The sequence below is a fragment of the Sceloporus occidentalis genome, unplaced genomic scaffold, assembly GCF_023333645.1.
Source record: "Sceloporus occidentalis isolate IW3139 unplaced genomic scaffold, rSceOcc1.0.p SCAF_134, whole genome shotgun sequence".
NCBI lineage: Eukaryota > Metazoa > Chordata > Lepidosauria > Squamata > Phrynosomatidae > Sceloporus > Sceloporus occidentalis.
The window spans coordinates 1647625-1663356 of record NW_028317114.1 but is presented as its reverse complement, the minus strand read 5'-3'; the positions used below and the strand labels follow the sequence as shown (position 1 = coordinate 1663356).

Here is a 15732-nt window from a genome sequence, read left to right as displayed (position 1 = left end):
TTTGGCTTTACTATGGTTTGGTATTATTGCTTTTATATTTTATATATGAATTAACTGCTGCAAACATAAACTTATTTATTGCATTACCACCAAGGGTTAATACCATTCATGTAAATAGTGGCCAGATGGTAAATCTTGGGTTAAAAGTATTGGTCCAAATATTCTGCTGAATGTAACACTTTTGTAACTAAATGCAGCATGGCTTTCAAGGACAACTCTTCAAAGACTTCTGAATGCGCAGCCCCTTCCCAAAAAGTAATCATGTAAAATGTTGCTGCGTTCACAAAACCAGCCACAGATAATTCCCTTAGTAACTGAAAAACACATTTTAAAAGTTCCTGTACCATTTTGAGGTTTATTTAACTCATATGCTAGACAGTCCAAAATATGTTTGTCTAAGTGGAACAGCACCTTTAAAGCTTTCTGTGTTATACTTTATGAGAATAGACAGTTTGAGGAAAGAATAACATGGCAGATATGCTTAAGTGTCTGTGTTTTGGCCAAATGAGGGATGAAAAGCCGTCCTGGCACTTTAAGGCCTACAGCCGCTAGATGACATGGCCACATGTTACATGGTGTGTGGTTTTACATTTACAGGCAGCGAGCGTACAGCGCAGGCTCCAATTTGCCTCTGGGGCAGCATTAAAGGTAAGTTTAGGGGCGCTAGCACTCATTTGCCTTGCATGCCAGATGATCAATCTGGACCTACAAGAGCAAAGAATTAAGATAATAAAATTACAGATCTGCTAGGGTTTATTTGCTAGAATCTCCAATTAAGTTTTGTCTTAGCAGAATCTTTAACTTAATTTGATCTATTTACTTACATTAACGGTGAAATGTATTTGTATGTTTGTAATAACCATGAATGCACATGGTAACTAGAATGATTAAACCCTCACACTCCTGTGGATGAAAAGCATTATCAGAGTTTTGTGTAGCAGCAATATTTGTTTTTTCTGATTTCAAGTTGTATGTCTTCTTGAGTTTAACAGGCATATTAAAAATACTTAAATATAATTAAATGTTTATGCTAATCTACACCGTTGTTTTATTATACACAAACCTTATAGCATGTAGCTAAATGTAACATTATTTTTCTGGTTTGTGCAAATCTTGTATGATTTTGCAGGAGTGGTCAAAAACAGGAGGAAACGTAGCTGCTTACGTTATCGTGTCATGCCTTCTTATATTTGAAATGGCAGGAGAGGGACAGTTGTAAAGAATGTGGTTAGGGTTGCAAGTTTCCTTTGACATTTTCTGTTCTTTTGTATTATATTGAGGGCTCTGCCATCTTGGAGTCCTTAAGCTCAGCAGTTATGCACCAAACAATCCCCTGATTGTATATATACTGTAGCTGCTTCGCTACAAAAAGGGAGGCGCACATGAGAAAGGAGACGCCGATTGTCTCTCCCGAGTGGTTCTAAGCTGCTGGAGTGGCTGTCACTAGCACTGAGCCTGAGGACCCCATTATAGCAAAGAGTCTTTTGACTCTAGAACTTTTGTACCAATTTTGACTCTCATTATAGCTATCGCAAAACGTGTCAGGGCTTCTACAACAACACAAGTCTCCTTACATGCATATCAGCGTATCTGTTTCCGGTGGCATTTATCATGTATGTTTATGTATGTAAAAACTCCACTTATTTCTAGACTTTCCCTGGTATTGTCATTTTAGTTTCTTCTAGCGTTTACGCCACATCTGTTACATTCTTCCCTCTGTGCTCTGATCTGTCCAGCTCTCAGGCACCGCCATGTTAAGTGACCCAGCAGTAGAAGTGTAGCAGCTCACACAGACAACGCAAGCTGCACTGAAGGCTCAGTATAAGGGAGAGGGGATGGAAAGCTGGGAGGGAGAGAGTGTGTATGTGTATGGTGTTAGAGTTATCGTGTGTGTCACTGTATTTTATAGGGGAGCCATAAGCAGGAATAATGCACTTTAACGTCACAATTGTTCTGTTTTATAGTGATATCTGTTCACTGTGATAAGATTGTAAAGTATGATGTTAGTATGTGTCACTGCATTAAACTAGTGTGTGTGTGTATGTTGTTGTATGATGCTTGCGTGTGAGTGTTATTGTATGGTATTAGAGTGTGTGAATGTTTTACTGAGGGGGTGGTAGGTAAGTAGAGCAGCCCCTAGCACAAATGGTAGAGGCTAATGCAGTGAGGAATTTAAACATGCAAGGGATAGACACAAAGCAATGCTAAATCTATCAAGGACTGGGTCTTTACATCAGAAAAAAAGACTAGATAGGGCCTCTGCGTGGTTCTATGCTCCTTTGAGCAGGGCTCTCCTCAACTGTTCTTTCTATAAGTCAGATTGTTATACACTACGTGTTATGCTAATATTTAGCAGATTTTCTATATTTCCAACACTTTTCCTGTATAGACTGTTTTTCCAACTGATCTTTGGTACCAGCTGATGTTGGGAGAGTCAGGCGTGGCTGTTGGTTTTGCATGAATGTAGACCCCTGCAGCAGTGAAATTCACCAGAGCTGCTGCTTCTTTAAAGAAAGATGGCTAAACTGCTCACTTAATTCAGTAATTCTCATTCCACTTTTCCCTAAACACTGCTTTAATATACAGTTTTTAAGTTCCTCTTTGCTGTAAAACTCATCAAGTGAGGATAGTCTCTAGCTGTTCAACTGAACAGACAATAAATATATAGAATCAGTTTACTATAAAGAATGTGAAGAGTCTATGAGCTAGAATTTAATTTATTAAATTGATTGATTTACCCTCTTTCCTATATATCAGGGGGGCTTACTATCAACTTATTCACAGCAAATCTACTCTACATTTTGAGGCTAGGCTATTGTAGTTTCCTGAATAATAAACAGGAATTTAAGTAAAATAGAAATAAAAATCCATAATTATACAAGAGTTGGAGGGTCTCATAACCAGCAGCTGGCCTAACAAAATGCCAAAAGTGTTATTCTGAAGCAAATTTTTACAATTGATCTTATCACCATAGCTATAGATTGATGTCAAGTTTAAAACAGATAGAATACTACATGGCTGTTCCTTACAAATTATTTTTTACTAGAAGTCCACAAAAACCATAGGTAGTAAAAGAAAAAGGGCTTTTGCAGTGGCCCAGGTGCTTTGCACAACATCATAAGTCCATCATATGTCCCTTTGCAGGGAAAAGTCAGAGATACATGGTACATCTTAATAAAACACTGAACAGAAACTTCTTTCAACTTTATCCTACAAGTACAATTGGATCTGTATTGTAAAATTTTGAGATTTGCATTGTGGTCAGATAAATCTGTTATTACATGACATATAGTTATTTTTACCCTTGGTTTTAGCGAGTAACCCGTCACATAGCTCACCACTCTGAAACCTTTTATGGTACGATGCATCTGACTGAATTGTGCAGTTCTCATACTCCTAGGATTCATTTCTTTTTAACAAAAGATTTAGAACCTGACGAGTTTTGTGGCTTAGATAACAAATACCTAAAATGGAAAGTAGCCCAAATGAATACATAGTTATAGTCTATGTAGCTTTTCTCCAAAGGAATAATTTAGTTCTTTGTATTGACAAGCTGCACGGTTCTGCAATGCCCAACAGAGTCTTGGAAATGATGAGATCATCTTCAGTGTCCAGTGGAATTAGCAATGTCGAGCTCAAAGTTCATCCCGCTCTTCCTCATTGCAAATACAAGATGATCTCTGACTGTTCATGAATGGTTTGCATCCCAGGGTCCACACTGTATTGAAGACTGTGTCTGCTACAGCTTCACAGGCTACAGAAAAGCAAAAGACAATATGCACGTGAAAAAGTATTTCTTATGTATATACCACCAGGTTGGTCCTATACAAATAGCACCCCATGTGCATCATTCATGCATCCAACCCTCACACGTAGAATTCCCTCTCCAAACCTCATGCATTGCAGATTGCTGTGTCACCTGGCACTGTATACTGGCCACCAGTTGCCGGGATAAAATGGTCATATGTTCCCCCTGCTACTATTCTGAAATTATGCATTTTGTCTTCTACTGTTTATCTGTCCAAGTCTCGGCTCTAGTTCTCTTAAACAGCTTTGTTTTTATTTGAAAGGCAAAGTTAAACAAATATCACTGAACTAGAGCTGAGATGCCATTTCTTTTACTTGTTACTCAATGTTTCTGGCAAATCCACTTACGTCCAAAAGCCACCAGGGAATTTATCATGATATCTATAAACCTTTAGGTATGATAGGAATCTGAAAGCAATGTTCAGAAATTACGTGTGTTTTTTATATACTGTTGTAGATACGTTTCTTTGGACTCATCAGCGCTATATACAATAATGGCATGTTTACGAAGGTTTACCTAAATCTAGAAGAGCTAGTGGAAAAAGGCATGTTTTCTATAGTATTATTCTAGGTTATTAATCTGATGGACACCACATACATTTTTTTTTGTCAAAGACAACCAATCAATTAATGGTCATAAACATCTAAATGGTCTAAAGCAGTTTGAGATTTATATTTTGTGGTATTTTTAGTGTACAACAGCCATTCTCATATTGTGATGTGCTCATTTTGGGATTGGGTGCAATACAATGTCTGTATGAAGGAGTGTGGAGTTAGTACTTGATAATAACCATAGTAACAATCAATCGGTGTAACTAACCTTCCACTTTGGAGACAAATCCAAGGCTCTTTTTAAGGTCTGAGCATATGGAGTGGAGGCACCAGCGGAATTTGGCATCACACCTGTATTTGTTGGCCCCACAGGTGTCATAACAGATATCCAGCTGGTTACAGCATTTGGTCATTGCTGGGATACCCATATCCAGCTGCAAAAAAATAGACAATAGTTCTGGTTTAAGTTAACCAGTAACAAACACAATTATAATAGACCTGAACCCTCCCAATAAAGAGAGCATGGGCCAGATATTGGAAAGGGGAAGGAAATGGAAGCAGGATTAAGTTGCATAACCACAATTCCAAGTGGGGCACCAGTGTCATATATTATGCCTTTGAAATAAATACAGAATTACTGCACCAAATCAAGGATCATACCTTAGTCAAGACAAAGTAGCCTGTTGGGTCAAACTCCATCTGAACAGTCTCATATGCCTACGGCATCAATGATTGTTTGAAAGCCATTGACCCCCTAGGTGCAGATGGGCTAGTATAATGACTTTCGCTACTATGATTCTCAGAGGTAGGCACCTAGTTCATCCCAGCGACCTCCTGTCTTTAACCACTCACACAATTAATTGTAATAGACACAGTGATATTTTTAATAGTGAAATTGTGTGCGTCTTTATTTCACAGTAAAAAGCACTACATTCAAACTCCTATGGCTCTTGTTTATGAGTCTAGAATGCTAAAATCCCAAACCCGATTCTGAAAATGGCGTGTTTCCCGCAGGAAATCAATAGCAAATAAACAGATATGGTGTCCAGCTGGCACTGTCTCAAGATCAATTCTTATGTCAAAGAAGTCTGCTGGATACATTAATATGATAATGAAGACAGATCAAATGCAGCACTGAGAAATATTTTTATCCCTGTGTTTCTGTATGGAACACTGGAACACATAACTCTCTAAATTGACTAGTGATAGCTATAAATGGGCCATAGACACTAGTCAATATAATGTACTCAATAATACATTATTATATCATGTTACCTAAGGCAACCTTTTTCAAGATCTAGCAATGCATGGGGGCCTGACATATAGTTTTAGGTTTCACCTAGATCTTCACTAATGATTCTATCAATATAATAGTAATAACAATAATTTTGTACAATAATTTTTTCCTTTTATTGGGGTACTCTTTGAGATCTGATCATCTTCCAAAATGAATCAAGGAATGTTTATTCCACTAGCATATGAGCATCAAACATTTGGGGGTTTGTAGGGCTAACCTCTCTATGCAGTCCTAAGGAGTTATAAAGTCATCACCTGCAGGCAGAGCAGTTCAGTTAGAAAAGCTATGGACAGTAATGAGTTCTTAAAGACAATTACTTGCCCCTGGTAATATGCTGTGTCTTATTTAGGGACAATCTAATATGGTAGGTGGCTCCCTCAAACACGATGTGCTGCTGCGTCATAGCTTAGCATTTCCTATACACTTCTTGTAGAATCTGTATAATTACATCAAAGGGGACCGTGAGTGGGACTGACTCAGCAACCACCACCATCTTATCTCATAGGGATTTTAGCCATCCTAATAGTGACTCAGAGGTGGGTGAAATTGGCTTACAACCCAACACCTCCAATACGATTATACACAACATAAATGTAGTTTTAAACAATAAATGAATTACGCTAAACACAAACATCTCCCATTTAACTATAACCAAGTTCAACAAAGTATCCAAAGACAAATGTTATCTTTGAAGAAAAGAAAAAAAAAAGTATCTTTTCTGTTAGATGTTTCCGGATATTAGGGAAACAATATAGAACATTGCTGCTTGATGCCAAGGTAGGAGTTGCAAAATAGAAATTCTGATGATAAGCAATAATAACCATTCATAATGAACAAATGAACTGAGGAAGTTGAAAACACAACTCTCCTGCCCACTCCCACACTTTAGTGAATATACCTAAATTGCAGACCCAGTGCACCCCAACCAAGTACATTGGAGGGTAATATAATAAAATATAGTAGAGGAAAGCCTGGTAACACATGAAAATTTTTATTTTAAGAAGTTTTTCCCCCGGACACCACTGATTTTTGGCTTATTTTTGAGTTGTTATTTTTAATATAATGCGTAATTTAAGTCAGCAATGCATTTATTTTCATTGTTTTTTTCCCCTTGCAATATGTATTCTTTATCCTATAGTACGGTATTGGTTTTATTAAACAGTTTCAAGTTTATCTTCTTAACCAGTTAAATTTTGAATTTGAAGTATAGCGATCTAAAGTAATCCCCAACAGTACGCTCATTAGGGTTAATGACTAAAGCTTCCGAGCATATACAATAGATGTTAGCTATACATACACTCTCTGGTACCTTGAGACCAAGAAAATAAGAGCTGCAGCCGTTGGGTTCAGGTGGCTTGTAGTCAGGTCTGGGCAGTGGTGCTTTACCTGAATTTAGGAAATAACAAAATTTCCAGTGAGCTTACACATAAATAAAACAGTGTTAGTGCGAAATGCATTGGAGACAACAGAACTCTTTGAACAGTGTATGCGCACAAAAAAAAGGGAAAATCCTGGAATTAAGAGTTGATGCAAGGCTTAGAAGCTTATAACAGGCTACACTGAGCACTGGCATCAGAATTTAGCTGTCTGAGGTATTAAGCTAACATGTTTTATGAGTTGATTCATATGTTTGGCCACGGTAATACACTATGACCTCTTATAACCATGCATCTGTGTGTGTTTACTTTAATACAAGTTAATGTCTATACTGACATTGTACCAGTCAGGCAGGGCCGGTCCAAGACTTAATGCCGCCTGAGGCGAAGTTTAAAATGCCGCAACCGGCATGCCGACACCTGGGGGGGGGGCGGCTTTTTAAACTTCGCAGACACCATTATCTACTCCCCCGGTACTTACCTTTAAACAGTCCTGCGGTGAGTCTCCCTGCTCTGCCACGGTGCCGGCGTGTAATGCTGAGCGCCGGAAATTGACGTCACTTCCGGCGCTCAGCATTACAAGCAGGCACCGAGACCGAGCTAGAGGGCTCGCAGAGGAGAGAGAGGGGCGCCGAGCGGGTAAGCGAAAACCACTCGGCGCCCCTCTCTCTCCTCCGCTTCAAAAATTACAAATAAAAAAGCGCTTGGGGAAAAGCGCAATTGCCCCACTCGGCTCCATTGTAGGGCCGGCCCTGTTTTCAGGCCCATATGATGATTTCATACCGTAATCTCAATAGTTAGATACAATTATATAATCTCAGAGGTTACTATAGAATTCTCAATGGAAATCATTGCTTTCCTTTAATCCAAGTGTGTGTTTATAAAGCAGTCAACAACATGTGTTATTCATACGGGGTCTGTTAAGACTTTAAATGAGATAACCTTATTTGTAAGTATGTGTTGCACACGTACCAATCAATTATTTTAAAAGGATATAAAACCTTATATTAGCAACAACACATTAGTTACACTATGAAGCTTACATTTCTTATCTTAGAGAGGCTGCCTATTTAGCTGAATTTACCACAAGGATCTTAAACTTCTTGAATCTTTTTTTAATATCAGCCATTGTCACACACATTTAAAACATTGACTCATTTTTTTCCAAGCTTGCCCACATAAAGAAGCTCTCTTTTCCCAACTATCTCTCACAGCTCTGTACATAAACTCTATACATAGCCCATCCCATGCAGTCAGGCAAACACACAATGTTTACCAAACAGTAACAATGCACATGACAATTGAATGGTCATGTTGGTGTCTATGACAAAGAGCTGAACCTGGTATCCGTTCAAATGCCAAAATTGTGCAATGTTTTGCTGTGTGTTGCACAATTCTTTTGCACTTAGAGGGTTAAAAGGAGGCCTTGGAAAACATTTTTCCTGTGTGCGAACAATCACTTTGCAGAGATAACAAATAATTAGAATTACATTTGTATAAAGTTGAAAAATGTCAACCTCTATTGGGACAGAGCTAAAATGTAACAATTAAATTAACTTCCAACAAACTTAAACACATGCAGTTTACACACACACACACACACTATTATTATTATTATTTATTGTATTATATAGCCCATCATATTCCGATGTGTCATTAAGACATAAATACATAAATTACAAAAATATCATAAGAATACATTTTGCTTTTCTATAGATCATACAAGTGTAGATTCATATTCTATATATATAAACAATATTCTATATTTATACAAAAACTATAGCAACGCAGATACAAAAAACTGCGAACATACCATATCGGCATTTGTATTGACAAACTCCATTTCTTCCACCAAGAAGTTCCAGAAAGGAGTCAAAAACGCCATTGACTGCTTCAAATCCATCTCGTATTGTTCCAAGGCCCCAGTCTGATGAAGAGTCCTCTGGTGGGATCTGGTTGGTGGTACTATTTTGAGTGGTATCTTCTGTGCAGGTCCCGCTATTTAGGGCCAAGCAAATCACAAGTGTGCAGAAATATACCTTCATTGTGTGTTTAAACCTGCGGAATCCAAGTGACCAGGTCAAAGCACTGGACTGGAAGATTTCTATTTGTTATGAGACTGTGATTTGTACAATCCCTGAAAGTGGACTTTACACATTGCAATAGTAGCCGAGGTGAGGTAACAACAATAAAAAAAAGAACACTGGTCAAAGGTTGGTCTTCGTTGAAGACGAGCAATACCTAATTAGACATTGAACAGGGGGAAAAAAGTACTGAATGGACTTAAATTACACAAATATACATTGAATATATTTTAAGATGCTGTTGTGTTTGCTCTTTTGTATTTGACACTTTTATAACTAAGTGCAGCATTTGTTTGTAATACTTTAGAATCAATATTTCTGCAATGTAAAATTTCGTCACATTACATATATTTCGGGGAATGATCAGCATGCAGCAAAAAAATGCTTCCTAATTTGTTTTCAATTATACTTAACCCTTCAAAGGACAGAATAAATTTGTGTCTGCCATAGTTTATTTGCTTAAATCGCTAGAGAGTACAGTTAATGTTAATTGAGCTTTGTATAAGTGGGACAGCATCTTTAACAGACAAGCCTTGGTGGATGTTGGAACTGAGAAAACAGGAACCACCATGCTGTCCTAAAAGAGATGCCCTAGCCCCAGAATCTAACTTGCTTTAAGGGAATCTTTTCATCAAAAATCATACACTTTACAGTTTAGTATTACTTAACTTATGCGAGGGTGTTTACAAATAAAAAACCAAGCAGGGATCATAATTTTTCCAACACCAGATATTTGTTTAAGACTACTTTTATATGCAGATCAATCATTGAGTATTTTATAATTAATACTTATGTATACACAATATAAAAACATGCTCAGCGATATCCCTTGAGTTCAGTAACACACTCATCCCTAACATACTATTTTTTTTTTTGTTTGTTCTTTTAATTAAACTTCTAGTGGGAGTAGTGTGCAGGAATAGACACCAACATTGTTCTTGGTGGCCATTCACTGGGGTCTGTGGCAAAAATTTAGTGATGTTCTATGAACCGTCACAAACCTTGCCACAGACACTTTGCCTATCTCTAGTAGTATGAGGTACTTGGGCCTTTAGTTTGTATTTTGAAATTTTTTTCAATTTATTATTAGTACAATCTCCAGGGGTTGTCAAATTCAATTGATGCGTTTAAACATAGGCTAGATTTTCTTTTTTTACAGGGATGTAACTGATCAGATTGCCAATAGAGGTATTGTTCTCTGTTTGGGGCACAATAACAAATCACTTCAATGTGGGGTTTTCTTCTGGATTAGTAGAGGGGAACTTTTTTTTTTAAATCTAAATTACTGCGTTAATATTTATGTAGAATCCTAATTTAAAAAATAAAGCTGCTACCTGACATATATTTATCAGTTTTGTGTGGTTACTTGCTCACTTACCCAGTGTGGCCCTAACACTATCTGCTTCTAGCTCCATAAAACAGTTTGTGGTGCAGTTTTTGCCAGGGGAAGCAAAGCAAAGACTGCATCAGAGGGCAAAGTTCTAATGAAAAAGATAAATGCAGCTACATATTATCATTTAATGGGCTGTTTATGTGAATAAAGGTTGCTTATTATTGGTATTAATGGGCTGATCAAAAGCCCTGATGTTAAAAAAAAAATAAGGCAGCAAAGTACAATGGAGGCAAGGAACTTCCATAGTGGATAGGACCTTACTGAAGACACGGGACCATGTATTCTCTCTGTTTTGACGTCTTCTGACCATAAGTTACAAGGGGCCTATATATATATGGCTATTAAACTACACATACTGTTAGATATCAGCCATTCACTCTCAGCATTCGCATGACAAAGTGACAAAACTCCATAGTGATGGAAGATCAATCTTATTTACTTTGAGTTATTGAGATGTTTTTCCTGCATCTTGGCTTTTATCCTCTATGGCTAAACATTAAGCCAACATCAAGAAAGAAATGTCACAAGATGAAATCAAGAATTGTTTATCACTCTCAGAAAATTACATAGCACTATTATTAATTAGGGAGAATACAAACTAGGAATAATAAGTCATTTTAAATATACATAAGGTATTGAGGGCTCTGCTTCTTGCGAACTTTTAGTTGGGCAGAAAGAAAAGCCAACAATGACATATTACCGAAGGGGCAGCTCTTCAAATGGTACATAACAGTTTTCATTGAAACAAATCTAACAGATTTAGCCCCTTCACATTAAACTATTTCTTATAAAACAGAATGAAAAAGCAAAAAGGTTATCAGCTTTTCGCAAAAGAACACTTACTCTAATAACAGTTTGCGCTAAATGTTGCTGAATCAATAACTAGTTACAAAGTTCACAAGCTATTGAGAGTCAGAGAAGGTGATATTACTAGGTTCCAAATGACTCATTTTGGGCACATGGTACTCCGCATGTGGAAATCATAGTCTAGATTGTTTAAGATAAGGTAATCATATTAAATATATTACTATGAGTTCACTTGATATTATGTATATATTGTAAATGTATTGCAAGACATTGCAGGGTGACTGACTCAGGGTGTTGGCTTTAAAGACACCATTCTCATTATACACATCCCTGGGAGAAAGGCATTGGGAAAGGGTAAAGTGGTTTTAAATGATCCCAACCTTGTAGGACTGAAATCACTCATCCTGAATTTTTGAGTCATTTAATTTTGATTATGCATGGAGAGCTCAGCTCTTCATACTGGGGCAGCTCACCTGGGTTGCCCTTTATAAAGCATAGTCAACAAAGTTGAAATTTTAAACTCCCATGTTAAATCATTATTTTCACATTTCACTCTAGGATGCCTTTTTTTCTACATGTACACCGTCATAAAAGTCAAGCCTGACCAAGTGATCGGCGTTCCATTCCGGTCGGCGTCAGTGGGAGTTCACTCAAAGACAGGAGAGCCCTCTAAGCTCTCTCTGACTGATCACACTTATTGCAATCAGCAATGTAGGGCTATGGGGACCTGCTTGCTGATCACACTGTAACATCATTGGGATCAAAATAAAGTATGAGTGTCATGCCACGCTCACCCTTACCTGTTGTCCCAGCTGTCCTCCGTTTCTACAGGCCTCCTAAAAGCTCCGCAAAAGCGGTCTGTAATAGCATTGTGATTGCCGCCTGTCCTGATCTATTGGACTGTTCCTGACTAGGCTTTTGGACTGCTTGTGTTTCCATTCCTACCAGGGTGTCCTACTTGTTTATTTATGTGGCCCACCTGGTAAGGGTGCCTGGCATACCCAATCCTGACTGAGAGGTCCCCAAAGGGATTTTGAGCCAGACTGCAGTTGGATCTGTGCAAAAAAAAAAAAAAAAAAAAGTACCCCTTTTAAAAGAAATCCCTACCCCTAAACCCATTAAGCAAATAATATAAAAATATGTGCTGTAGGGTAAACTGTAAAGCCTAGATGTCCTCTTGAATATGCGTGGTATGGCTGTAATCAAGAGATGTTGCTGAGCATAAATTGATAAATTGTGTCAATGTTGTTCTATGGCACATACAGTATATAATATAGTATGTGTGTATATATAATATATACAGTATATATACATTATAGTATAGTTTTTTTCTTTTATCTATTAATACTAATAACAATTGTGTTTTATGCATTACAATGATTGTAAAAGGCTCTACTTCTCCAGAATAAAAATGATGTATAATTTGTGCAGTTTCACCAAATATGGAAAGGGGAAACCATGGTTTCAAAAACAATGGTAAAAAAGAAATATGGTGCTTAGGTTCGAAAACTGGGATTGATGGGGTTAATAGGAGTGTCAATAAATTGTAATAAGTTGAGTAGTTTGTATGGTGTGATGGTTTCATCATGCTTGGTCACATGCCAGATTTATGATAGATATTTGCTTTTCTGTCTAGACACATTCTTCTCTGGTTTTGCTTAACATGAACTCATGTTGAATAACGATCAATAACATGATGGCTTTTGTGATCATCAGTGAAATAATGTAACCCCCCCCCCCCCAAAAAAAAAAACCCCATAGCTTTTGCTGATTGTTATCATGTGGTACAGTCTCCTGAGGACATGACGAGGGGGGAGGAAATTATTATGGCCATCGCAGAACATATCGAAATATTATACAATTAACAAAATAAAAAAGATAAGGTTGATAACACTACTACTAGTCTTATCACATAATTATAATACTATATTTTTGTATGATGGTACCATGGATGAAGGGCATAGCCCTGCTACCATCGCGTTTACATCTGCAGGTCCTCCACCTATGACACCATTTGGTTCTGATCAAATTGACATGTATTTGACTAACTCTTCCGTGATAATTCAGACACTAGAAAAAATGCAGCTCCATATAGCTTTTTTGGCCCTGAACAACCATTCATGTGCCCATGCAGTTGGGTGATGTTCTATGTGATAACTTAGGTAATGTTTTTCTTCTACTAATGAATTTGGGATGGATTTTTTGGCTTTTCTGACAGCTGTGTGGAAAGTATTGGAAAGTTTATATTGTACCATAATCCTGTTGTTCACCATTTACCTAAAATACATAAAAATGTGGTTAATCCCCTGGCCACCCCATTATTACAGGGATTGGTTCTATAGGGGAGGGCATATGCAAATTTGTGTACTATGATTTACATGCCCTAGCTAAATCACTTATGGGGAATGCACAGGACACTAAACATCTATTAAGTCAAGTTGCTAATGTTAGTTGGAAACCAAACTATATGCGTTACACCAAGTGTGTCATTTTATTCCCCTTTCTCTCATCATAGTAGAGTTAAGGCTACCAATTTTTTCCCCGCCATAATAGTGACTATTGCCCAAATTTGATTATTTTTTTTTCCTTTCTGAATGCTCTTTTTATTTCCAAATGTGGGACTGCTATGTTCATTTGTTTTTGCCCATCTTATGCCGTAATGGCTGACTAGTACGGCCTCCGCATTGTATATGGTGATATTTGCAAGTGATTAAATAAATCACATTGTTGGTATTGCTATTAATATAATCCTTTAAAATATTTTTTTGTTTTTTTTTTTAAATAAAAGAATTTGTTGTTTGAACAAATTCACAGTACCGGCATCTCTCAGAATTTTATTTCAGTAGCATGTAACCAATCACAACCTCCTCTGATACTTTTAATAGGGAGATAACCAGGGGATAGCGTATGTTATAAAGATCATGGTCAGAAACCTGACAAAGCTTATCAGCTTTGAGAATAGGCAAAGTTCTCTGAACTATTTCCCTAGTTATGTTAAACCCCATATGAAAAAGTGATAAAGGTAAGAAACCCATTATATATATATATATATATATATATATATATATATATATATATTATATATAATTTTATTTATTTTTTTTAAATGTTTTTTTTTAACCTTGTTTTATTCTGGTACTTTGGATGCAAATCCCCAAAACGTGGCTCTATCCCTATGCTTAGCTTAATTATTGGCTCTACTTATAATGTTAGTATTCCTTTCTATAGAATCTTTGGAAAAATTAAAAGTAAATTGCAGATTCAAATCATTAGTATTCAACAAATCCATATACTGAATAAGAGATTCATCATCCCCAGACCTAATAAATAACAGACTGTCCATATATCTGGCATACCAGGCAAAGGAGGATCTCAAGAGTTTTTATATCCAAAGATGTGGGACTGCTCCACACTTTTGGTCTTAGAAGAGGGGGTGCGAAGTTATCCTGAGTCTATGTATAACAGTCCCCAGTATAAGAAATGCTACATCCTGAAAATGGATTCTGAAGGCATGTGATATTTCAAAGAAATGTAACAATCATTTTTTATCTTTTTTTAGAAATGTAATTGGGAAAAGGAAGTTGCAGACAACATTACAAAGTTGTAACTTTTTGAATACAGGGATGTTTCAGTCACGCTGTTCCTTCCATTGCATTTCCTATGCACTTCACATTCCACATGTACAAAAAATACATTTTTAAAATGGTTATAAATAGGTCAAAATTCTGGCCACACATTTTTCAAATACAAAAAAAAAAAACCCAAATCATTTTATCAAACAAAATGCAGGAGAAGGATGGTACCAATGCTGAGCGAAGTCCAGTTAATTAATTTGTTTTTTTTAACTCTATTTCGAGGACAAAAACATTTGGGAATTAGCAAACAGTGTCAAACACTGTTCCACGCCAGGATTGTTATTTGGAAAGCTAAGGCACTTAACTATATCTTCAGGCTTCCAAAAAGCAGTAACCATCCTTGAAGAGAATCTCGTCTCATAGCTGTCAGAGGTCATTTTCAATAGGTCCCAAACTATAATTTATCAGTTGATCGTAAAATGCAATAACAGGTATGCACTACTAATTCATGATTATTACACACAGCTAATTTCATTTTTGGTTCTCTAAACAGCCATACATATTCTCAAGACAGCAAAAGATTTGATAAGGACAAAATAAATACCTACGCCTAGAGCACACAGGTAATAACAGAAATCCAACTGAAACACTACCAAGATCTTTAATGGTAAAGTAGTATTGGAGAGGTGGTGTCTACCTGATGAGATCGCTGTTTAGTGTAAATATACCATTTACAGGTGACTTTTGGATACCTGCAATACTTGGGGAATGCTTTCCAGTATTGCATTAGAGACCGGAGTAAAAGGCAAGTTAAAAAACAAAAAAAACAAAGGTTAAGACT

The 15732-nt window shown here is 36.9% G+C and overlaps 1 protein-coding gene across 2 annotated transcripts; it reads right to left on the bottom strand.

The window, feature by feature from the left end:
- Positions 1 to 3635: 3635 nt before the first annotated feature.
- Positions 3636 to 9077, bottom strand: PLA2G12B (phospholipase A2 group XIIB). 2 transcript variants are annotated; one of them, XM_089499388.1, is made up of 4 exons: positions 8846 to 9077; positions 6954 to 7042; positions 4628 to 4793; positions 3636 to 3754 (listed from the first exon to the last, which is right to left on the bottom strand). In XM_089499388.1, exons 1-4 carry the CDS (start codon positions 9075 to 9077, stop codon positions 3636 to 3638), a joined length of 606 nt encoding a protein of 201 aa, XP_089355514.1. The 2 variants fall into 2 exon arrangements, with proteins under 2 accessions (XP_089355514.1, XP_089355515.1); XM_089499389.1 differs by lacking the exon at positions 6954 to 7042 and having other exon boundaries at positions 8846 to 8875.
- Between the last annotated feature and the right edge of the window lie 6655 nt (positions 9078 to 15732).

Bases quoted from the DNA above. Each gene is read 5' to 3' on its own strand.
- PLA2G12B (XM_089499388.1), bottom strand. From the start codon at position 9,077: ATGAAGGTATATTTCTGCACACTTGTGATTTGCTTGGCCCTAAATAGC. The intron at 4,794-6,953 runs GTATGTATAGCT...ATTTTTTTGCAG, and splicing joins GTCTCAAGGTACCAGAGAGT to CTGGATATGGGTATCCCAGC. The intron at 3,755-4,627 runs GTTAGTTACACC...GCTTTTCTGTAG, and splicing joins ATTTGTCTCCAAAGTGGAAG to CCTGTGAAGCTGTAGCAGAC.